The sequence below is a fragment of the Gallus gallus genome, chromosome 1, assembly GCF_016699485.2.
Source record: "Gallus gallus isolate bGalGal1 chromosome 1, bGalGal1.mat.broiler.GRCg7b, whole genome shotgun sequence".
Lineage (NCBI taxonomy): Eukaryota > Metazoa > Chordata > Aves > Galliformes > Phasianidae > Gallus > Gallus gallus.
In genome coordinates, this window is record NC_052532.1 from 132,854,133 (window position 1) to 132,879,146 (window position 25,014).

Consider the following 25,014-nt stretch of genomic DNA (forward strand, 5'->3'; position numbering starts at 1 on the left):
TCTATGAGGAGTGCAGAGCTGCACTGTGTCACAATGGCATTCCCATCAGGTTTCAACACAGAGTGAAACCCCTTCACACCCACAGACATGTCCTACTTAACGCCCCGAGTCCTGCTGGCTACAGGAGCTGTACGAGGAGCGCAGTTTAGGCCACTGATCCTAAGTGATTTTTAATGTGCCTTATCTCAGTGCAATACTCTGTGCTCTGTGCTGTTCCTAGAGGTTTTGTTTGAGGATCACTTTTCAGTGTGGATTTTGGAGGGATTTAAAATCACTTGTAAACTGCAGCTTGAGTGTTTCTCTGTAAATTTGCAATGTACATGTGTGAATGTGAGTTTCACTGTCTGGTTGATATTTATTTAGGATTTACAGGCTGTAAGACTTAGAAGGGTCTCCCCTCCTTCCCCTTTTGGAGTTGGTTATCATCAGAACCACATCTTTAAAGAAACCATAAAACCCTTTCTGGATTTCATGATTTCTCCAGGCCTTTCAACACCTCAGTATTCATTCTTCACCCCAGGGTTTTATTATTATATTTTTTGGCATACATTGTTCTTTCTCCTCTGCTTTGCCCATTAATCCTTATTAATGTTCAGGGGCAACATAGTCTAGCAACTTGAACATGGCACCTGGGATTGAAAGACCTAAGCGCTAATCCTGGCTTTGCAGCTGACTTCCATGTAGCTTCAAACGGGCCACGTCTCTGTCTCTGTCTCCCCATCAATCCTACAGAGATAATAATTCTTACTTAACTGTACCTAAATACCTCTCGAGGGCATTGCATTAGGTAGTTAATACTTGTTAAGTGATTTGGCTCTCCGAATTACTGTATAAGCAGCATAGATATTAATCATTCAGAATTTTATATAACTGTGAATGTTGAGTCTTCTGCTCTGCTGTTCAGGTTTCTCCTGAATTCTGGCCCTGACCAGCATGCAGCTTTTCAAGGCAGATGAGTTCACTTTTTCAGATGACTTAATCTTTTTTAGTGGAGACAAGCAGAAGGACCTTGATACTTTACATTGGTGCTTGGAAAGTCCTTGATGCTTTACATTAAAAAAATAGTTAATTGTCACCTATGCTGGAGGTAGGTCTCAGTCATCACAATCAAAGCAGTGGCCATCTTGGAAAACATCCTTTGCTTCCAAAGAAGTAGACTTCTTATCCGGGAAAAGGCAATATCGTTGAAGTACTGCTTACACTCAAGTTATCTCAGGCAAAATCAGTGTTAAGTGCTATGCCAAAGGCTTTGTGAGATTTGGTGAGAAGTCTGAGAGCTCAGGATTAAACCAGGATTTTTCCGAAATTCCGTGTATGTGAAAATGAGGGTAATGCAAGCCTTAGTTCCCTATATACTGGTAAATCTGCCCAGTGAGGTGCTATGTCAATCGTCTGTAAAGCATTTCTTACTACCCAAGTGGTAGTGCTTGGGTTGTGTTAGCAGTAAAAAAGAAAACAGACGATAACTTCCCAAGCTGATTGAAACCAGTGGGTCACCTCCTGTGGACTTCAAAGGAGCATGATTTTGTGCAGGACAAATTGTAGCAATGTTTCCTCAGTCCCTTTTATTTAAATCTCAGTTTTGATGAATTAGCTAATGTCTGTTTTCCTTATTTTTCTTCAAGTCTAACATAACCGCTGCCCCTCTTACAATGACATTTTCTTACAATTTCTTTTCTGCATTCATTTCTTTCTTATTTCTTTAACCTCTTCCTTTTTCCATGTTCCTTTTCTTTTCTTGCATCTACAAAGGCCAGTGCAGCGGGTGGGCAGGAGGTGCTCCAGGCATGCAGCAGAAGCCCAGGAGAGGCCCAAGCAGGAACAGGCCATCCCCCTGCAGTCCAGGGGTGCTGTACAGTGCAGATGTCCATGCGTAGCCATGAAGTACCAACCTGATAGCCTTCTATGATGTCATCACCAGTGGTTCAGAGCGTGGTTGGAGGCCTGTAACCAGCAGTGTGGGGAGAGCAGTGGATGTTATGTAACTTTACTGCAGGAAGGCGTTTGACAGTGTCTCCCACAAATGTGGGATAGATGATGAGGTGGTTTGAGAACTGGCTGATTGTCAGAGCTCAGAGGATGATCATCAGTGGCGCGGGGTCTGGTGCTCCCATGGTTGTTCTAACTAGTTCTAACTAGTGGTGCTCCACAGGGGTTGGTTCTGGGTCCAGTCCTGTTCAGCATCTTCATCAGTGATCTGGATGAAGGGATAGAGTCCACCCTCAGCAAGATTGCTGATGATACAAAGCTGGGAGGATTGACTGACACACCTGAAAGCTGTGATGTCATTCAACAAGTCCTGAGCAGACTGGAGAGTTAAGCAGGGAGGGAACTGATGAGGTTTAACAAGCGTAAGTGTAGAGCCTTGCACCTTGGGAGGAATAAGCACATGCATCAATACATGTTAGGGGATGACCTGCTGGAGAGGAGCTCTGCAGAGAAGGACCTGGGGATCCTGGTGGGCAACAGGCTGGCCATGAGCCATCAGTGTGCCATGGTGGTCAAGAAGGCCAATGGTATCCTGGGGTGCATTAAAGAGTGTGGCCAGAAGGCTGAGGGAGGTGATCTTCCCCCTCTTCTCTGCCCTGGTGAGGCCACATTTAGACTACTGTGTCCAATTAGTTCAAACAAGTTCAAAAAAGACAGGGATCTCTTAGAAGGAGTCCAGTGGAGGGCCACAAAGATGATTAAGGGCCTGGAGCATCTCCCAGATGAGGAAAGACTGAGTAACCTGGGTGTGTTCTGCCTAGGGAAATGAAGACTGAGAAGGGATCTGATGAATATTTATAAATATCTAAAAGGAGCTGGGAGGCAAATGGATGAGACCAGGCTCTCCTTGGTGGTGTGTAGCGATAGCACAAGGAGTAATGGCCTAAAACTTGAGCATAGGAAGTTCTGTACTAACATGTGGAAGAACTTCTTTATGGTAAGGGTGACAGAGCACTGGAACAGGTTGCCCAGAGGGGTTGTGGACTCTCTTTCTATGAAGATATTCAAGAGCCATCTGAACACCTACCTGTGTGACCTATTGTAGAGTATCTGCTTTGGCAGGGCGGTTGGACTTGATGACATCTTGAGGTCCCTTCCAACCCCTGTGATTCTGTGCTTATGTGAGAAGCCCATGGGGCAGCAGTGAATGAGGCCTGGAGATGCACAGCCCATGGATACCCCCACAGGAGTGGCCTGGGCTGGAGCTGCAGCCTGTGCAGAGGGGCCCAAGATGGGGCAGGAGGGCTGCCACCTGTGAGGACCCATATGGAGCAGGGGCAGAGAGTAGAGATGGAGGAGTGACAGAGATAAAGCATTATGGACTGACCACAGCCTTCATTTCCCTATGCCGAGTCTGTTTTGCTTGTGACAGTAATTAGCTGGTGATCATTCTGTCCTTATCTCAACCCTTTAGCCCTTTTCCATGCTATTTCTCATCCAGTTCCATTGAGGAGGGGCAGTGAGAGGGGTGTGTGGAGTTCAGCTGTATGTCAGGGTGAAGCCACCACAGCTGCCAGCACCTCCCCAGCTGAGGCTGTGTGCCCAGGGGGAGTGCAGCTGGTGGGGCTGTGTCTGGGGCTGGTGGTCATCGCTCTGCCTTCTGCTTTCCTTGTGCAGGGCTGGTGCCAGTGGTTCCCCAAAGCTCAGCTGGTGCTAAAAGCTCACAGGCTGACAGGGACAGACAGGTAAAGCGACAGAGAAACTATGCAGTGGAGTAAGCAAGCACGTGCCCTTTGGGCTCCTGAATGTGTCAGGGGTATGCTCTCCTGTTACAGCCTGTAATAGCTGTGGTATTGCAAACAACCTTAATTTGTGCTCTAAATTATCTGTGGCTGTGGGTTATTTAACCGTCCTCCTGCAGGCACGCTGCAATGAATTTCCCTGAAGGCAAACAGAGGTTTATGGCCACCCCTGTGTGGGGCACAGGCCCAGAAGCAGTGGCTGACTGCAGAGAGGGTTCTCCCTGTGGCAGCGGGAGCTGCTAGATGGGGAAACTAATTCAGTGAGGTTTTACAAACATTTGTGCAAGGACGAGGAAAAGCAACCCCGTTGATGTAGGGGATAATCCCTCCTTATGCTTCAAATCAGCAGGTATTGCTGAATCAATTGTATCTGATGTTCCCATGGTCATCACAACAGATGTTCATAGAGGAATTCCAGCTCACCAGGGAAAAAACTAACCAAAGACAGCAAGAAGGTGGTTAAGGAAGTTACAGGAGGTAGTGAAAAAAGCATAAGGTTGAGAAGGGCGATACCAGAGGGAAGGGACAGGCCTAGAAGTTGCACTTGAGCTATGACTTAGTTTAGTTGCAGCATCAACATGAAGAACTAAAGAAGAAGCGCCTGTATTTTATTTTCCAGTCTATTTTTAGAGATTCACACGGAGGTCAGAGTGCTGTGTTTGAATCTGCCTGGATTTTGTGCATGTCCAAGAGTCAGGCTGATCCCCAACTGTCATCCACGGTGGCGGCATTCATATTTAGAGCTAGATCCTGCCTGCCAGTGCATGACAGACAGTGACTCTGATTTTGTAAGATAGGCAGTGATGTGAGCCAAGTTTGGCAGGACAAGGCTGAGCCCTTATTTTGTTCCATCCGACAGTTTCAGTGAGGCAGTCTTGGTCTTCTTGTCGTGTGTGGTGGAAGTGCAAATTTAGATGTCACAGAGATTATAAGATCAGAGCTAGCAAACCACAGAAAGGCTTGGCTCAGCTGGCTTAAACCTTGCTCTGGATTTTAGCTGTGTTGGATACCAAAAGGATTGCTTCTCTAATACACAGGAAATAATGGACTTAGCCGAGTTAAGCAAGGCTGTTACAAAGGCAGTTCCTCTGGTCTGAAAATGCACGCATGTTGCAGTGACAGAGAGCAGAGCAGGCCATTTGGATTAAGTACAAAAGCACCTGAGGTCCCAGCTACTCCTTAACCCTAAACTTACATTTTTCTGTTTTTGCTTTGTGCAGTTTTGGTTGCAGTTAGACTCGCACTGGGCCGAGATCATGAAGTAAGCTTCCCTGACTCAGTGCAGCGAGAAGCTTCTCGTCAGAAAGGTTTTTCTTCAGGCTCATCTGGGCACTTTTATAAAGTTGAGCTTATTTGCAGCAAAGATGCAGGTTCCATGCTTTCTTCTGCTTTTCTTTTTGCTTTCTTCAGGACTGTGTTCTCATCTTCAATCTTCTGCTCATTTTCACTTGGCTGATCTTCGACTTCAAAAAGCTCAGAAAGCGCCGTTGTACCAGAGGAGGTTTGATGGAAAGCAAGCTTATAGCCACTTTGTCCCTTCTGCAATTTGTTTCAAAATCCATTGCAGGTTAATTTAAATTAGCTGCAATATTAGTTTCCATATGAAGAAGTAGTGCTTATCTAGGCTCTGCTAAAAATTATGCTTTCTGGAAGAAAGTGTATGCGGAATTGTTCATTTCAAAGTAATTTGTAAGTTTTTGATGACTGTTGGTCCATATCCAGATAGGAGAGGGAAAAGTCCTACACCTTTTTAAAAAGATAGTCTTTAAATACATCCTATCTCACTTGTTTCTGGCTACCATTGAAGCACAGTTTTTGGACCTGATAAATAAATCATTTCCCCGTGCTACTTACTTGGCCACACACTGAATGCCACTGTCCATGGGGATGGACTTTTATCCTGTTGCATCATCAGGGTGTATTTGTCTGGCAGACAGCTCTGCCAGAAACAAGCAGTTCTTGCTCTGAGACCTTCAGCAGACATGTAATGAGCGGAAGCATGGGCACAGATGTTCCCACTGGAGCTGTGGGAACAACCTGAATCAGCACTGAGCTCTCCATCTTGGCCTTGGCCAAGGAGTGTGGATGTACCCCTGGACTAGAATCCCTCTCTGGCTGTCTCCAGGCTGTGATGGATAGGGGCAGCCCCTGGAGCCCCCAGCAGCTCTGGGTCAGATCATGCTCCTGAGAGTTTATTTCTCTGCACTGAAATTGTTTCTCATGACCTTCCTTGAGGCTACTCTTCCCTTGAGGTCTTCCATGGAGGGATATGGGCTCAGTTGGTTTTGGCCACCCTGCAGAAGGGCTGGGTGGTCTCAGGCTGCCTGAGATCCTGTAGGGATGCCTGTCCCTGTCCCTTCAATGGGAAGGCAGTGACTCCCTGGCAGGCACTGCCTTCACTCTTTTTTTTTTCTCACAGGGAGAAAAGCAGTGAGCCCAAGAACATCATAGCTCACTGCCTCCCTGCGCTCCGTGTGCCACGGATGCCTTCATCCCCCACCTTTATTTGCTGTGACCATGAGATGTTTAAAAAGAGAAAAAGAGGGGGAAAAAAAAAAAAAAAGGACTAAGACTGTTTTTCCTTTCAAGATACAGCAGGGGATTGAGTTTGGAGCTGCATCCCTGGGAGGGTGTTCTGATTGCTTCTTCAACTTCTGTTTATACAATTTTACAAAATTTTGGCAGGAATCAAGAGCACATACCAGGGTGTTGGCTTTTATGAATCTCATGGGATGTGAAAGTCAAGCTGACTGGATGAACTTTGGTTACATATTCCAGACAAGCACAATGACTCTATTTATTCAGACTTGGCAGCCAGAACGCAGATTGACTCTGTGGGTAATAAATTTTCACAGCCACAAAACTTCAGCGGCAACCAACCTGATCCCGCGCAGAAAAAATGCATGCAAGGAAGCAGACTGGGGCTGCAAAAATATGTTAGATTATTATTCCATGTATGTGTACCAGTCAGTTAATTTATTTGGCTATTGATTGACAAGAATTGCACAAATGAATCCAGGGATCTTTTTCCCCTTAAAGGAACTACTTGCTATTACAAAATTCTCATATTGTAAAAGGACGAGCAGAGGGAAAAGAAGAGAATTGTTCATGTTACAATTGACAATCTCCTTTTAATATTTCACCCAAGACTGATTTAAGTTATCCAGTGACCTCTACAGAGAAGAGCAGGGCATTATAATGGGGACTGCTTCATGTGCTGTGCCACACTTCAAGGAACCAGAAGGCAATAACCACTACAGTTCAGCATTCTGAACAATCTTAAGTACAATTTTGACATCTTCATGCTACAAAGCTTCAGATGCTTTCTGGGAGAGATGATGGTGAAATTATTACACTGTGTTCTAAATCAAAATGAATTGGCTCTTTAACTTGCAGATTTATGTTAACCACCTTGGTATCTGTTAATTGCTTGCTCTTCAGATATTGATTGGGGATTAAAAAGTATATTTTCTTCAATCTGCGTGATGTAAAATATGCCAACAGGAAATTTTCCCTCTGCATATTAGATCCTATGATCACTGCCTGTAAAATTAAAATGATCAGTTTAAATGGATAAACTATGCTCATTAAAGAGGAAAAATACATTTATGTAATTAAAATTAAGAGACTAATATGTGTGGATAATGTCATTACTGTGGGCATACACACACTCGGCTCAAACCCAGCCTCCTTCACCTCTCCTGGGTCTATGAATCTTGCTACCTTAATTGCTGGCACAGAGGGAACATTTGGGATCCCGAGGCTCTTCATCATGTGTCTGTCTTGCACTTGGCCTCTCTTGCCCATTGCTAACATTCTCTGGGTCGGGCACAGCCCTTCAAATACCAGCCATAGGGCTGTGGTAGCACCTGTCTCTGTCTGCACTCCTGCAGAGACTTTCCATTTGCTGCCTGGCAATGCCTTTCAAATGCATGCACAAAATTGCATTCTAGGTTCTCAACTTTTTTTACCCCAAACTTCCTCATCTAGGAATTAACAAAAAGAAACACTCCCCAGCTCTTGCACGGTTAATCTTCAGCTGTTTAAGAAATTGGACTTCTTAAATGAGTATGATTGCTGAAAGGCCAATTAATTCAGTAAGGAATATCCGAGAATCGCTCATGTATGGTTCCTATCCCTTCATCTTTGATTTCCTTCTTTCCTGCTCCTGAGCTCAGGAAGAGATCTGAGATTAAAGAGCTTCAGAATTAAAAAGTGAAAGAAAATGGGTTCTTCCTCTGACATTTAGATGTGGATCCATGTCATAACCTGTGAATTTATTTGGAAGAGTGGGTCTGTGTTATTCTTTTTTGGGCCAATTTCCTGCTCAGTAGATGAAAACTGTCTTTTGTTTATCCAACAGAACACAATCATTTAGGGTTGTTCGTTAAGCAAACCTGCAGGTCTCAAGTGAGGTTCTGCAAAGCATTTCATATAGCTAGAGGCAACCTGTGCCCTCAGGAGCTTTTTATCTATACAGCCAAGTTAGAAAAAAAAATGCAGCTATTCCATATTCCATTTTAGAGGGAGGGCCAATGTAGTTGCTAAAGGCTGCTCATGTAGTGACTGACACTTAGCAGTGGGACTTTGACTCTGGTTCTTGTTGTGCTGGTGGCAAACGCTGCTTGGCTGTGTGTGCTGGTAGTATAGATATAGTACAGAAGGATAGAGGAGAAAGTCTTGGGCTGGAGCAAACGATCTACGAAGCTCTCATTGCTGAGTGAAGACCTGGTGTGGTGCACACTGTTGAGAGCAACCTGAGCACAGGCTATTCCTATTGTAGAATGTTCAGCACTAGGGAGAATCCCACCTTGTGCCCTACCCCTGGGACAGTCTGTGCCTCCCATCTCCACTTCCCCCCTTTCCATACACATCACCCCCCTGCCAGCCCTATGTTGTAACCATGTGTCATTGTTATTCTTCAGACAACCCCTCTTGTCCCTCACTGGATGTCTCCCTACGCTGTCTGTGTGCTGTACTTTAAACTATCTAGACAAGCAGGAAGAATAATTAAATGTGAAGTGTTTGGGGATGAAATGTATTAAACAAAAGGAAATTGCATAAATATGTAAATAATTGAATCCATGTGCTGAAACTTCTTAATACAATAAAGCTTTGCTCAAAATAGATGAAATAATGGTTTAATATAAATACGAAAAGGCTTTGACTTACTTGTTGCTTGGAATATATTGTAAAATACAAACTTCTAATAACGAGAGTTAAAATAAAACCTGGAAGAGCTTCAGGCCTACATACCTAGAGTTATTTGCCTAAGGTCCTGAATTTCAGAAGTCTAGATAGCTTCAGTTATCCTCAATTGAAACAGATCACATTTGAAAGCTGCATTATATCCCAGCCAGGAGCCACTTGTGAGGTGCAGCGAGGGCAATGCCTCCTCCTTCTCATACTTTGGTGAAGGCATGGGATGTGCATTTTAGGGCAAGGAGAAAGGAAAGTGGCTCTTGCTCTCCCATTCCCCACCAAATCCATACCAGTATATTGGGAGAGAGCTTGTGATAGTAAAGTCTGGCAACCAGGAATTCAGTTGTCTATGCAAAAATCAAGATCCAGCTCTACTCTGGTGAGCACAGACCCCCAACCTGAAAAAAAAAAAAAAACCCACTCTCCTGACCCATAGAAAACATTTGGAGAAGTATGTGCTCTCAGTCAGGCAGTTTTGGGTCTTTAAAGCCCAGGAGAGGGCCCTAATTCCATGGATGACCAGCTAGGGTTCTAGGCATGTAGGCTGCCCAGAGGCTGGCCACTATGGCCCAGCTTGTGCTCAAAGAGTTTGGCCTCAACCCTTAATCCAAATTCCTGCTTCTTCCCTCCTTGGCTGCTCTTTAAAACAAAACAAAATCCAATCAGGAGGAGACTGATACAAAAACCTTCTGGGTTGCATCAAGGTAATAAATCAAGACCCCTGCAGAACATTCCCCACAAATACAGCAGTTAGCACATGCAGTCTGGCGCAGAGCAAGAACATCTGTTACTCCATTTACAGTACTTTCATGTATTTTGATAACCTTGATGTATATTTTGAAAAAGCATTAGCAAAATATTTGCAGTATCTCTGTCTCGACAAGAAACATGCTGCAAGTTACATGGTTTTTGTCTGGTTCTTACCTGGTCATTCTCTTCTTCATCACTGCTTAACTTGAGGTCATCTTCTAGCATTCTGGAAGGCAAACAGTAAAATCAGTTATAGTTATGATTTACCAAAATGTTTCAGACCTCTGAGCTACTGTAAAAAAAAAAAAAAGGAATTGAAATAGAAAATATATTTTATGCCAGTAACACTGTAGAAGTGACACTGTCTTTATAATTTTTTCTTAGCCAATTCCTATCAACTTCTTAATTCATTTCCTACTGTTGGTGCCTAAGGGAAAATGTTTACTAGAGTAATAATGGATTTTGCAAAGATTATTGTTATTACAATCACCGACAAACAATTTTTGTGTGCTAAGAATAATATTTCTGATGCTGACAGGTCAGTAGTCTCTCTGAAAGGAAAATTTTGCTCCGCTTGGCTTTGAGCTCACAAAACACAAGTAGATATTTACACTGGCAGTACCGCAGCACAAAATAAGATTCACTGATGTTTCCCAAAGGCCATTTTTACTTTATTGCCTGGTTGATGTAAGATTGACATTGACTGAAACAATTAAAACTGAAATGTATTATCTCAGTGCACAGGAGTATGCACAAGGAGTTCACGGTCATATTAATATAGAAAATAATGCATCTTTTCTAATGGGGATTTTATCCTCCTTTCCCATAACCTTTCCTCAATTTGCTTCAACTGGCTCTCAAAAAAGAGTTTGTCTTTACTTGCGTACATTTTTTTACTACCTAAGGTTAAGTAACCAGCAGTTAAAGGAGCTGAGGAGGTGCAAAGCTTTCCCCCAGTGCTTGAAAGGCTTTCAAGAAGGGGACCTATTTTTAAAAAACGCCCCAGTAATAACAATAATCATTCGGGAAGTTGCTAATTTTTCTTGCGTTCTGGTAAAAGGGAATCTGTAATTTAGCCTCGACTCCAGAAGAAAGCTTGGGGAACAATTTAAACACATTCTGTGACGTGGGTGGTCCCCGGAGTGTAAATATATCAAGAAGACATATGCAGTAATTTCAAACCACCTCCTCGTTCTTGCGCCTGGATCTTCCAAGAGTGTGCCTGAAAAGCGGGGCTCTTAAATGGGCAGCATGGCGTGCCAGGTCTGAAAAGAGTTCTGAGCCTCTCTCTGCTCCCTGAGGCTGGTCGCTGTTGGCACCGTGTGCAGCTGTGTGCACAGCCGCTGCTCTCACAGCTGTGTCCCTGTTTCCCTGCGGCACCTTTGGGAGGATGTAGGTGTATCAGAACAAGAACATGGGCAGAACAGGAACTCTTGATCTCTCGCCTCTTATAGACTTATGCCTTCTCCCTCCCCATTTAATTGTACTTATGTTGATATTATTCCCCTGTAAAACCCACATAGAAAATAAAATTAAAAAAATCTTGTTGTGATGCAGACACCTCAAGACACTCATTAAGCTGACAACCTTACAGCAAGCCTCTGGTGTTTCATCAGGAATTATGTCCACAGGCAGGAAAACACTCAGCAAGTGGGACAGATATCTAAAGATACTTGTCAGTATCTAAAGAGAGGGTATAAGAAAGAGGGGGACAGACTCTTTAGTAGGATCTGTTGTGACAGGACAAGGGAAATGGTTTCACACTAAACGCAGGGAGAGCTGGATCAGATATAAGGAAGAAGTTTTCTAAATAAGGGTGGTGAGGTACTGGCACAAGTTGTTCAGAGAGGTGGTAGACGTCCCGTCCCTGGAGATGCTCATGGTCAGGCTGGATGGGGCTCTGAGCAACCTGATGTAGCTGTAAGTGTCCCTATTCATTGCAGGGGAATTGAACTAAATGACCCTTAAGGATCCCATCCTACTCAAATGATTCTATCATTCTACAAGGTACATTGGATTCATCTTCCAGGTGCTGAAATATGGGAGGCAAAGCTTCCTGTAAATGTTGTAAGATCTGTGTTGGCTTTGGGTCCCAAAGTTCACAGGGGATCCTTTAATTTGTATTATACAGGGTACAAATAACATTATTGTTGCTCTTTTTTTTTTTTTTTTCTTTTTTTGTTAGATTTGTTTGGGCATTCCTGAGAATCTAATGTTGGAAAATATTTAGAAAGCTCCAGTCTGGAATTGAACATTATGTAATTAAATGTGATGAAATCTGCAGGGATTGTTATTTAAGCAGATAGAGATCTGCTTATTGTGTGAAAAGTAGAGCACTTGTGATGTTGCTGCCCATAATTCCTTTGTTTTAGGTGCCTGAATCCCTGCTAGAAAGGTGGTAGTTTAGTGCGTTGTTTAAGATTCAACTGGTTAGCTCTTCTCCTAAATAGAAGCTAACAAACAAATCTTATAATAAAAAGTTTTAGGTAGCTCTGTGTTTATTAGTGCCCCATCTTTTTTGTGTCAATCTGAAAAAGCATGTACGGTGAACCTGTGGTTAGATGTTAATACAAAGCTTTGAAGGCTCCAGGTTGTGTGGAAACACGAATGGGCTTTAGGCAAGACAAAAGATGTGTGTGCAGGGATCATCCACACAAAAGGAACAAGAAACCACAGCGCTGGCCCATTGAGCTTCCCCTGCTTGTATATCTTAGCCTGTCTTTATTTTTCTTGTCTGTTTCTCATTTTAGAAGTGCTGCTTTCCAAGAAAAGCACTGCCTGCCCAGGGCTCGTGGCCCCTCTTGGAACTACCGTAAGTGCACAAACAATCCCCAAATGCTGGTGATAGGAAAAAGCAAGTCACCATAAAATGATTTCTTGCTTGCTTGCTTTTTCGTTTTTCCCCAGAGTGGGATCAGGCCTGCCTGATCCATACGTCTGTCACAAGGACGTATCAGGATAGGAAAGCTTGCCAGACATAGAATTCTACCTTGCAAAGGCAGGATCTGATTTCCTACTGTGCAGGAATAACTTCAGTGCCTGAATGTCCTGGTGGACTCCCAGGCTGCTTTCACTGCCAAGTCAGACTCAGAGCCCTGATCTACAGAGCACTGCTTGGAGCAGGACAAACTGTCACCAGCAGCTTCACCTCCATCTGTCCCACAGAGCAGAACACTGAGCATCTCTCAAAGCTCAGGCTGGACTCAGCCCGGGGGGAGGAGGAGGCATCGGAGTTTGAGGGATGCCTGTCTGCAGGAAATATCTTAGGAAAACCAGATCAATTTTGAGTCTGAGTGCTTTTGACAAATGATTTGGCAAATCACTTCTCCCACAACAACGATGATGAAAACAAAAAGTCCACAACTGGACCAGCAGAACCTATTTGAAGAAAGGAGGGGGACAGCAGAGAAGGAAAATACTTAAGGCTTGCAAGACGTTATGTTAATTTTTAATTTATCTGAAAAGCACTTTGGCACAGATTCGGTAAAGAATGAACTTTGTTAGCAGAGCACTTCAGATCATATTTAAATCAACCCCTGCTCAGGATGGAAATTCTTCATGCATGCTGCAATCCAGTACAATGACATACAAACATAAACGAGCTAACGTGCAAACACAGCCTCTTCAACTGCCTCTCTACAGTTTTTGTAATACCTCTTTCAGATTATGCAAAACCCAGGGCAGCAAATGGCATAGAATCATAGAATCAAAGAACTATTACGGTGGGAAAAGACCACTAAAATAACCTAGTCCAGCCATCAAACCATCACCACCATGCCCATTAAGCTACGGCAAGATTTTTGGATATGCACTTGACTTTGACATGGTGAAGCACAGGTAAAACGATGAGTAAATACTGCCTTGTAAACAAAAGCCGGAAAAATCATGTGGTGCTGGATGCATCTCTGAAAAGCACACATCACTTAGGGCTTCTGCAATTGAAGAGAGAGCGCACGGATCCGGGTGGTCAGGAAGTTACTTGGCAGAACCTAATTATATATTTTTAGTGAAGTCTCCATGAGGTCACAGTGGCTGTGAGGGGAGGGAGGCTTGGGCAGGAGCTCTCTCTGCTCTCTAATTAATGCATCTGCTCCTTTATCTGCCAAGAATGTAACAGGTAGAGTAGTAATGAAAGGAAATGAGGATGAGTTCGGGATATTGCAAAATGCCACGGCAAGGCAGCTGGTTTCTTTCTCAAGGAACCAATTACGAGGTTTCAGCCATGGGTGCTGTGCCACTCGATGGGAAAGGAGGGGGGTGAAAAGCTACATATATATTGTGGAAAATAGGCAGAAAGCTGTCTAGAAGGTACTGATATCCAATTTGTGCCCATTTCAATGTGACTCAGCATCCAAATCTCTTACATGGCTTCTCAGAAAGCCTGATCTCTTTTATCTGGGATTGATTACTATGCTGGTTCCACAAGCTGACTGGGAGGTATCTAATTCCACTTCTCATCCCACCATGTCAATGAGCAGGAGATGGTCAAAAGCACCCAGGATTTGGGATCATGGAAGCTATGTTCAAAGCATATGGTTAAGCAGAGACTTGTGGCTTCATAATTTTGCCTTTTTTTTTAATCCTTATTTGTTGCTATTGGAAAGCAAAGTCCTAAGCAAGAATTGTCTTCAAACCCAGACAGAGTCTGGGAGACAGCGGGAAGACATCTAGTTTCCCCTCTGGGAAGTCACACTGAAGTAACGTCTAAGTAGGAGGATAGAGCCAGGACTCAAGTCAGAGACTTTTGGATTTGAAAGAGCTGGAGAAGAAATTACTGGGGAAGATGTTAATGGTGTGATGTCTGGCAGAGGAGGTCATCATCAGGCAGTTTGGGAATCAGCTGTGACTTTTAAAATCTGGAGCCAGGCTACGATCCTTATGACACAACCGAAATTAAGTGGCAATGTTGGAGCAAATTTGCAGTTCTTGCAAGGGCTGAGATTTGCAAAAGGTTTTCAGGGAGGCCTAACTCCCCTTTGTTCAGCATCACTTGGGTGAAGATACAGCTCTACTTGGTAGGATCTCACACTGTGTGCAGCTTGATACATTTCACATTTCTTGACCTAATAAATCAGCATGATAGAATCACCAAGGTTGGAAAAGACCTCTAAGATCATCCAGTCCAACCACCCATGTACCACCACTATTTCCCACTAAACCATGTCCCTCAGTACAACATCTAAATGTTTCTTGAACACCTCCAGTGATGATGACTCCACCACCTCCCTGGGCAGTCTGTTCCAGTGTCTGACCACTCTCTTGGAGAAGTATTTCTAACATCCAACATGAACCTCCCATGGCACAACTTGAGGCCATTCCCTCTATTCCTATTGCTAGTTACATGGGAGAAGAAGCTGACTTCCACTTCACCACAACCTCCCTTCAGGTCATTGTAGAAGGCAATAAGGTCTCCCTTGGAACCTCCTCTTCTCCAGACTGAACAATTCCAGTTCCTTCATTCACTCCCCATAAGATTTACGCTCCAGCCCTTTCACAGCTTTGTTGCCCTTCTCTGGACACGCTTGAGGGCTGCAATGTTTTTCTTTGTAGTGTGCGGCCCGAAACTGAACATAGCACATGAGGTGCAACCTCACCAAGACTGAATACAGAGGGATTATCACTTCCCTGCTCCTGCTGGCTGCACTATTTCTGATACAAGCCTTGAAGTCCTTCCTTCCTCTGCAAATTACTTATTGAAATGTAAAACTCTCAAAAAATCAGTGGCTCAGCCTCTGTGGTTTTGTTTTGTGATTAGAGAGCTTGCCTTTTGGCTTGCAAATCAAAGGGCAAGACAAGTGGCTTCAAGAGAGGTTACAAAAAGGAGGGTGGAAAGTAAAGTACAATGCTAGATAGGTTTTTCATGATAATTCTGATAATCAGAGCAAAAAGAATGAGATGGGAAAAGACAAATATCAATAGTAATTAAATCATTATCACTAATGCTTTAGGAGAGAACATGCCAATGGTTTGCAAGCCTAGGGCAAAATCGTATATATGTTGCAATTGTCATTTAAATAAATACAAAAGTCACCATCTTTGCAATTTGTGAAGGATCTCATGAATGTGCTAATCTGATCAAGTGTACTGTTCCATTGTAATGCTATGTAGCATCTCAGCCAGAATACTGTGTTTATTAAGGACTTTTGTGATTTCTGCTCATTATGTAGAAAACGGATTTCAGTAGTGGAAAAATATGTTGATTTTAGCTGAAGAGGAACCCTACAAAGAAAAAAGCTGTGATGAAATATGAAAATCAGACACCTAAGTGCTCATTTGAGTTTATGCCACAACATCTCATCTGAATGAGATGGCTTTGGGGCAAATTATCTGTTTTTTAATACATAATATTGACATTTTGTTTTCTTTCCTATAAATGTGCAGTGACCTTTCAAGAACCGGACTTTAATTTCAATATCACCAGAAACCCAGCAAGAAGACAGATACTCTTCTAAGTAGTGGTATGCAAGAAGGCTTTCAGACCGGCTCCAGCTGTTTAAAGTCACAACTGACGCACCCATAAAGAGAGAAGAAAAAGCACTGCTTCATGTGGTAGGGAAAAATCCAGTCCTTTCTGAAAGCACCACATTGTGCAAGATCTTTACCTCTTTTTCCCAGCAAAATGAAAGAGATTGCCAGCTGGGAATCTGCCTTTCATATCCAAACTGTCCTCTTATGTTAGTGGGATTATTTCAGCTAGGAGTGCTCACAGACATCATTTGACTTACGCACTAATAAGACAAATGTACCTTCAGTTTCTGTCTCTTTTTAGCTGCTTTCTAAAACACAAATAGTAGAAAAAATATGCCTGGTAAGAAGGACGCACTTTTCTAACAAGCAAATTAACAGGTTTCCATTCTTAAAAAAAAAAGAAAAGAAAAGAAAAGAAAAGAAAAGAAAAGAAAAGAAAAGAAAAGAAAAGAAAAGAAAAGAAAAGAAAAGAAAAGAAAAGAAAAGAAAAGAAAAGAAAAGAAAAGAAAAGAAAAGAAAAGAAAAAGAAAGGGTGAACAAACATTGTTGTGATTACCTTGGTTACCTGCACATAACAGATGGCCAGTTATATTCGCTACTCATCTATAGCCAAAAGAGGCATTTCAGACAGCTTTGTTTGCTAATCCTAAATACAGGAGTAGTTGTTTTTATACAGCATTAATTTTTAATTAATTGGATTCTGATTACCAAAATTATTTTTCATATTAGTGTCATAACTGATGCAAATCTTTCACTTTAAAATAATTTCATGCATTCATATTTCCTGAAAAGAGTAGTACTTATTCCTGTTTTATAGAAAATAAATCAAAAGCATATGGATTGAGGTAAACAAGTAGATCAAGAGGGTATTTTATAAATGCTGTAACTGAGCTTTCAGTCGGCTTGTAAGATCTCTGCAAGCATTGCTTGCAGCATCCGAAATTCAGTTTGGATATATGATGTTTAAGTTGTAAAAACCCGTCAACAAATAGGCTGTGTAAGTTCTACTACACAGAAATATGTAGGAAAACATGATTATATAGGATACTGTCAAATCTAATTAAAAACAGAGGAAGAAGGCCAGTAAAATCAGGCTGCTGAAATATTAACGTACTTAATGCTGGAATGAAGTATATATATCAATGTGAGATTTAATTCTAGAGCATACAATTTAAATGCCTGAAAAACTGACTCAGTCCATAGAAATAGAATTAGCAATTTCAATAAAAAATAGATGCTATGAAGGAGAAGTTTTCTGTCCTTGGCTTAAATCCATCTAAGCTGGTCTATGCCACTCTCCAAAACCATTTAAACTGGCTAAATGCTCTGCTAAATTCCCATTACACTGACGATCTCATTAGAAATGCAAGGTAGTCCTCTTCGGGTAATGCAGCCATTACTCTCTCTATGAGCAGAAGCTGAAATAAGGCTTCCACCATTTGCATGAGGCTAGGTTCATTTCTCCTTCCCCAAGGCTCTCCCCAAGAAGGAGGGAATGGGAGATGTGTGCACATGAAATATGGGGCTGGACGTGCTGTGTTAGTCAGACCCATCTATATGAAAACACAAGTAGAAGAGAAAACCTATCAGCCTTTATGGACAGGCTGAAAACTCTGCCAAGTAGTGTTGCAGCTTAGAGGTGAGACCTGCTCCTTCCTAAACTTCATAAAAACTGAGGATGCATGTGATTATTGTTAGTGTAGGTGGTTCTCAAGGGCTAGCACGGTAAGGAGAACCAGAAATCAAACTGAAGGAAATAATGGGAAAATAGATCCAGTTGAATCAAATGGTGAAGTTTCAAACTACTCGGTAGGGTGGGAAGAATCCAGCTGTAGATGCCTTTGTTCACTGCAGGGGTGTTGGATCAGATGGCCTTTAAGGGTCCCTTCCAACGATTTTATGATTCTATAAGAAAGCCTCTCAGCACCACACAGTTCACAGTGGCTGTGCCAGCACGGTGTCTGGGCAGAGGAACACGTAATACCTCTTTAGAAATGAGAGAAAGTCTTCTAAAAGAGGAAATAAACTAGTGTGAGCCCACTTTCTGAGCAAGGAAGCCACGTAATAATGCACATATACTCAGGGAGAGGGAAGAGTGATGAGCTACTTAGTGGCTTGCGCCTAAACACCAGTCTAAGTAGTCCAATCACTCAGAGGACTTGCCAAAGTTTTATGGCTAATCATGCTCTGTGTGACAGGAGGGAACACATTTGGGGAATAAAAGTTCTGAATGAGCTACTCGCAATTTTCCAATCCATTTCTTGCCTCCCTGCCCCTGTTCCTTCCAGGCTCTCCGTGTGTGATTAGCAGTTATTTACCAACTCTCTCTCTCTGATTTCCTAGCAATTTCTGATCCTGCCATCTACAAAATATTAATTTCAAATGTGAAATGAAATAAGAGTGCATGAACTGTGCTGCTGGCATGTGTGTCAGCTGTCGTGGCAGAAATCTTGGGGAATTTATGCGTCTGAGATAAAATTGCCACTGCTACATCTTCCCACTGAAGGTGCAGTGTCTGATTTTGTACTTGATGATTATTTTCTTATGAATAGCCCCTTTCTGCCTAATCCCCAGCATTATAAGCATCTGTCCTCATGTTGGAGTCATCATCCCACACATTTTTATTCTCTTGCTCCCTCACAGATGACTGCAATCATCTGTAAAATGCTGACCGTTCATTTAGCAGCATTCGTAACTGCGGCTGCAGTGGTGTTTATTCATATCATGCTGGTTAGGCAAGGGAAAAGAGACTGTGTAGGCTAGAGGCTCTCAAACTTTGCTCAGATATCACTGCATCAGAATGAGAAGAGCCTTGTATCATCGAAGTGATGGGGAAAGTGGCAGCTCCTCATCCTTTTGTCACCCCCCTCACACCAGAAGCTTGTGCCATCACTCTGCACCAGGGCATCCTGCTGGGCATTGACTTCTGATGCTGCTCACCTCCATCTATGAAGCATTTTCAGAGTTGCAACAGCCCAAGACAGAGCCTCCACTGAGAACGAGGGAGACAGAGAGCCATTCCTTGTTCCGGGGTATAAAACATCATGTCACAGAATCATAGAATTGCTCAGGTTGGAAAAGACCTTAAAGATCATCAAGTCCAACCACAACCTAACCATACTACCCTAACTCTAATAACCCTCCACTAAATCATGTCCCTGAGCACCACATCCAAATGGTTTTTAAACACACCCAGGGATGGTGACTCAACCACCTCCCTGGGGAGCCTATTCCAGTGCTTAACAACCCTTTCTGTAAAGAAGTGTTTCCTGATATCCAACCTAAACTTACCCTGGCGCAACTTGAGGCCATTTCCCCTCGTCCTGTCACCTGTCAGCAGTGAGAAGAGACCAACCCCGCTCTCGCTGTAAGCACCTTTCAGGTACTGGAAGAGAGCAATAAGGTCTCCCCTCAACCTCCTTTTCCCCAGACTAAACAGCCCCAGTTCCTTCAGTCTCTCCCAGTAGGGCATATTCTCCAAGCCCTTCCCCAGCCTCGTTGCCCTTCTCTGGACCTGCTCCAGCACCTCCATGTCCTTCTTGTACTGAGGTGCCCAAAACTGAACACAGTACTTGAGGTAAGGCCTCACCAATGCCGAGTACAAGGGCAGGATGACTTCCTTAGTCCTGCTCACCACACCATTCCTGATACAAGCCAGGATGCCATTGGCCTTCTTGGCCACCTGGGCGCACTGTCAGTTTCCTCCAAGCCTCATCTCTTGAAGTGAGACTGAATTACTAAATATTTCAGACTGTTTGATATCCTGTTCCAGCCTCACTGCTTCTTGCTAAGTTCTACCACAGTTGAATGTAATTTCCTTCCATGTCATAGCTATCAACACTGGATCTCCTCCCTGTTCAGCTGCTCCTTGGGCCAGGATCCCTCACTGCTATGACCTTCAGAAATGGTTAAGAGCCAGGATTCGATTAATTTGCATTTAATTGATATTGTGTGCCGCACATTTTAAAGTCTTAAAGGTCTATTACAGCTTCATTAGTAACTTTATCAGTCAAAGTTGACAGCTCCTCATAGAATGAAATCAGCTTTGGTTGGTAAGAACATGAATTTATTTCCTTGAAAGTAAAAAAACTGAACTGCAGTAATTGCAACCTTACCCCTCGGTTCCTTAAAGAAACCCTATTTGGGCTCCCCAGCGACTTTCTTTGGGATAGGTGCCATGTGAGCTCTCCAAACACTTCAACTCTCCTGCTTTCCTTTAGGAACTCTATGCTGCGTTCGCTGTCTGCTGGGGTTCTCCTGCATTTCAAGGGGCATCACAAGTAGCCCTCTCTCAGACATTACTAAGCTGGTGGCCTTGATGGCTCCAGGCAGCTTGGAAACTCACAGATTTATGGATATTTGTATCTGGGGTGATTTAAAACAATGTATTCACTCTGGACACCGTCCAGCTTCTGTTCTATTAGCTGCCCTGCTTTTTCTTGTATAAAAACATTTTTTTAATCTAGTATCATTAACAACATTAATATTTCCAGCTAGTAAGAGGCTATTGATAGAACTTATTCACTGCTGTTGTTCTTTATATTCTTTAAGAGCACCATTGTCTGTGAACTTTACTTTGGTAGTCTCCACTTCCTTTATCTGTATTTAGTGTTTATAATTCCTCTTTTAGATTGATTGTTATTTTTCCCCTTCACATTACATGTATTTTATATGTTGTCTCTGTCATATAGATTGCTCTTTTAGTACTAATTTCTACATTTCTTTTACCACTGAAACTCAGCTAGCTTACAGCAAAGCTGTTTTTCAACTCGGATGTGGAAATTCAGCCTTTTGCTAACCCAATGAACTCCATTAAAAAAAAAATCCAAACTTCTACTCATGCCCTTGTTTCTATTTTTTTTCTACCTCATCAATTTCTGGTCAACATGTTCTTCCAGTGTGGGACACCAGCTCTTTCTTGTTGGGATGGTCCTTTATTGGTAAGGATTGGATAAAATAAAACCAAGATCCTGTTCCTAGGCAACCGTGTCCTTCCTACCCAGTGACTGAATTACCTGTCTTTAAAGCAGAGATGAGTCTGTCTGGTGAAATGTCCTCAGTGCTAGAAAAGTGCCTCAAAGATCATGACAATCCTTATTTCATTTTAGTAGCCAGCCACAATGGACAGCATCTTCAAAACGAAGTCTTTGGGAATGCATTCGTGGCATCTGCCTGTGCTTTGCACGCCATCCCCTCTGATGACTAGAAGTGGGGACATGGTGGCACGTGCATGATGGGTGGGCGCAGGGAGGTCATCACTGAGCTGCCACAGAGGCACAGTGTAGTGGGACAGGAAGATATGGGAGTTCTGCCTCCTCCTCACCCCTGTGAACTCCAACCGGCAGCAGCACACCCGTGAAAGATACAACAGGACTCCCAAAGTTTTTAGCGTTTCCTTTCAAATACTTTTCCTAGCCATTTCCTGGAAAGCCACTGTATTTTTCTCAGTCCCGTCTCCAATACTTATAGCTTCATTTAGTTTTAATATAGTTATAAATGGGCTGTAGCGGCCTGCTTCTTTTAATAACTAAGTAAATGAAACTCTGTCTGTAATAATAAATGAACCATCCATCTGGGAGGCCTCCAGTAAAAATTTCAACAGGTATTTATTGCTCCTTTATGTAAACAGTACTCTGGACAATACAAGTGATTATACTCTCTGTCAGCTCTGTCAGGAAGGAGACAGTATAGATTTGGACTGGGTCCCACAGAGCGCACACTGAATTTACAGGTTTATTTGACTAGATGAAGACAAAATGATTAAAACGAGCAAACAAACAGACAAGAACCTGGTTGGCTACTGTGAAAGTGAGCAGGCCATTTCATCTAATGATAAGCTCCATGAGGAGAAAAAATGGAAAATAGATGGGTCTGCGCTGCCGCGGGTTCCTCACAACATAGTCCCTTCCTGCTCCCCCAGAAATCCCAACAACATCAAAAACAAAGTGAAATGCAGAAGTGGAAACAGTTCCACTGTAAAATCATCCCTTTATGGAGACTTCAAGGTGTGTTGTGCCCTTGTAGGTTCCAGCGTTCCAGGAGGAGTGGTTCCCCACTGCCACTCCCCATCCCCAGGGATCTTCCCTTTCTTTCATGAACACTGGTGCTTATGAAACACTGGAAAGGGCAATGGCACGACACATTTGCCATAATGAAATTTTAATTAAAAAACCATCTCACTGCCAAAACCATCTTCATAGTGCTATTATACTCTGGTTCCTAATTACGTACCATTACATTCCACTACTGTTGAAATAATGCGATGTCTGAATATATTGTCAAATAATTAATTCCGTGTGTGGTGTGAGGGAAAGAGAAAGAAAAATAAGGGGCAGAAAAACATCATAGCTCATGCATGGCCAAAGTGATGTCACCATTTGATACTGAGGAGTGGGTGCAGAGAGCTCATTAAATATGCAGAAGGTGAGAACCTGCTGTGATTTTTGTCCAGATTTCCAGCCTTCTAATTCCTGCAAGAACAGGCTGAACACTCTGCCATGAGTAGGTCTCTCAGTGCCTTTCATTTGCAGCCAAGCAAGGCACAGGGAAAAAGCAGGTTTTCCCTTACAACGGCTAACTTATCAGGAGAGGGTACATTGCTTTTTTATTCTCTTTTCACAGAATCACAGAGTTGTTGGAGTTGGAAGGGACCTCCAGGGCTCGCATTCTGATCACAAGATGCTGAGACGAGAGAGGGTAACCTCAGTGGGGCTCAACCCTCCATTTCCATAGCACCCCCACCCAAATACTGTAGGAATAGTGCCAGATTTTCCATTGGCACCATGGGCCTTTGCCTGCACCATGCTTTTTTTTGCTTTGAGATATCCCATTCTGGGAGTCAGAATAGCAATTTCCCCTTCCATCAACTCCTTCAGACACCGTAACAGCAGAAACAACCCACTGAGGACAGCTCCTCCAGGGAGAGGAAGGGCTTTGTTCCCCGCATTTGGATCCTGCACACACACTGAAGAAATACACCACCTGCACTGCAATATATGTAACAAAGTAAAGCATATTTTTTCTTTGAAAACACTTTTTGGACAAAATTATGAAGTTAGCTCTCAAATAGTAAACCACACTACATCTCCTTTCTAATGTCTCTTTTAAAATATACACCATAGAGCAACTCTCATAACTCGCTCGACACACGCTATCTGATGAGTTATAGGGCGGTCTTCTATGTGCAGAGTGCATGTTTCCCCTCCACACACCGTTATGAATTTTCCATCCCCCATCATTCATACTGTGTCAGAATATCTATTACAAAATCCCGTTTGCGAGAAGGGCTTCTATTTCTCCCCCTTCATTTTATCACTGCTCTTAAATTTTCTTCTGGACACCAGCCTGGCATGCTGGCAATGCCATGCTGGCATCTGAGAAAAAAGTTGTATTCAAAAATCATACGTCAGGGCCAAAACGTCACTTCAAAAGAAATGTCCTTTTCTAGCTAACAGAAATACTTTGTAAAAACAAATGAGACACAACTGCATTCTGATTGCCGAACCCTACCGCCCAGCTGCTAACTACTGCAACCATCTTGTGAAACCTGGAAGTCTAAATTATATCTGATAATGCTTTCTGCTGTCCTGAACCTTTGGAAATGTTGAGTCATCCTGAGAAAATGTCGGCAATCATCTTTCACAAATGCCTGAGCGTGGACGAGGCTCTAACTAAAGCCTGGTGTGAAGGATTTAGAGCCGAGTGGAATTTTCTGACAAATAGCTCACCCATCAAGAACAGCGTGAGGACTGGCCAAGATGCTCAACAATTGCCAGGCGTGAGAAATACTTTCCCCTAAGTAACTAAAAAAAAGTTCCATTTCTATCCAGAATCATTAGTTTCAACATTTCTGAGATGCGATGCTTTCATTTTCTTGTTTCAAAACCATTATTGCAAAGATATGCTTATATCTAGGGCTGCAGTATCACCTCCCAAGCACTTTCTGGAGAGAGGTAAGCTAAATAAAATGACTGGTCCTAAATGTTTGTTTTTTTTTTTTAATCTTATTTTGCTGAAAAGAAAAAAAAAATTCTGTTGACCTGTATATATGACTCTATGATTCTATATGATTTTTTAATTGTACTGAAAAAAACATGAATTATTCACACTGATTCGGAAGTTAAATTAACTCTCTGGCAAAGCGCTGAGGCTGGCCCTGGCTAGGGTTTGATCCGCATGCACAAAACATACTGCTGCTTTCACGTTTTTCCCACGCATTAGCTGTTAATTGAAGCTTTCTGTGAAATATTTTTTCTGTCATCACCTGTCAGACTGCCATCCATAGGAGTAAACTTCTGTATCATGGCAGTGTTGCAAAAGATATAAGCAAGAAATATGTTCTCAGATTGTTACATGACTGAAATCTGAGGATTTGATGTACTTTTTAACACAAAATTAGAATGGAATTAAGAACACTTGCTCAAATCTGCTGTGTTACATGACTGGTTGGTTGGTTTGTTTTCATGCTTGAAACTGATGGTTGCCTGACACTCTAGAGTTCCCAGGAAATTAATTCTACAGACTTTTTAGGATGTACCTATGTCCTCCATATTTGTAGAGAAATGATTTTAAGTATTATTTAATGATAAATTGATACCAATTGAAACACTCATTATTATTTTAGAAGAGCTTCTGGGTGTGGAAATAAAAATGCATGATGTTATGTCTTCCCATGGCAAATATAAAGTGCTTAATATTGACAGAACTATGGATAATTATCTTTTTGATACTTAAAGAAAAATAAATCCTACAAATAATAATGTGTTAACTTAGTATATGTGCAAATAATTTATATGCAAATACTGTACCTATATCAGGCAATGTGTATTTAAAAAGTCATATATATAAGTGGTGATGCTTGACT

At 42.5% G+C, this 25,014-nt stretch overlaps 1 protein-coding gene across 6 annotated transcripts in view; it reads right to left on the minus strand.

Annotated features, from left to right (window-relative positions):
• AFF3 (AF4/FMR2 family member 3) overlaps positions 1-25,014 on the minus strand; it is a 331,214-nt gene that overhangs the window by 86,549 nt on the left and 219,651 nt on the right. For all 6 annotated transcript variants that reach the window (XM_015277796.4, XM_015277795.4, XM_015277794.4 and 3 more), the window contains one exon: positions 9,858-9,909. In XM_015277796.4, coding sequence (XP_015133282.1) covers positions 9,858-9,909 — 52 coding nt within the window. The remainder of the gene's footprint in view (positions 1-9,857; positions 9,910-25,014) is intronic.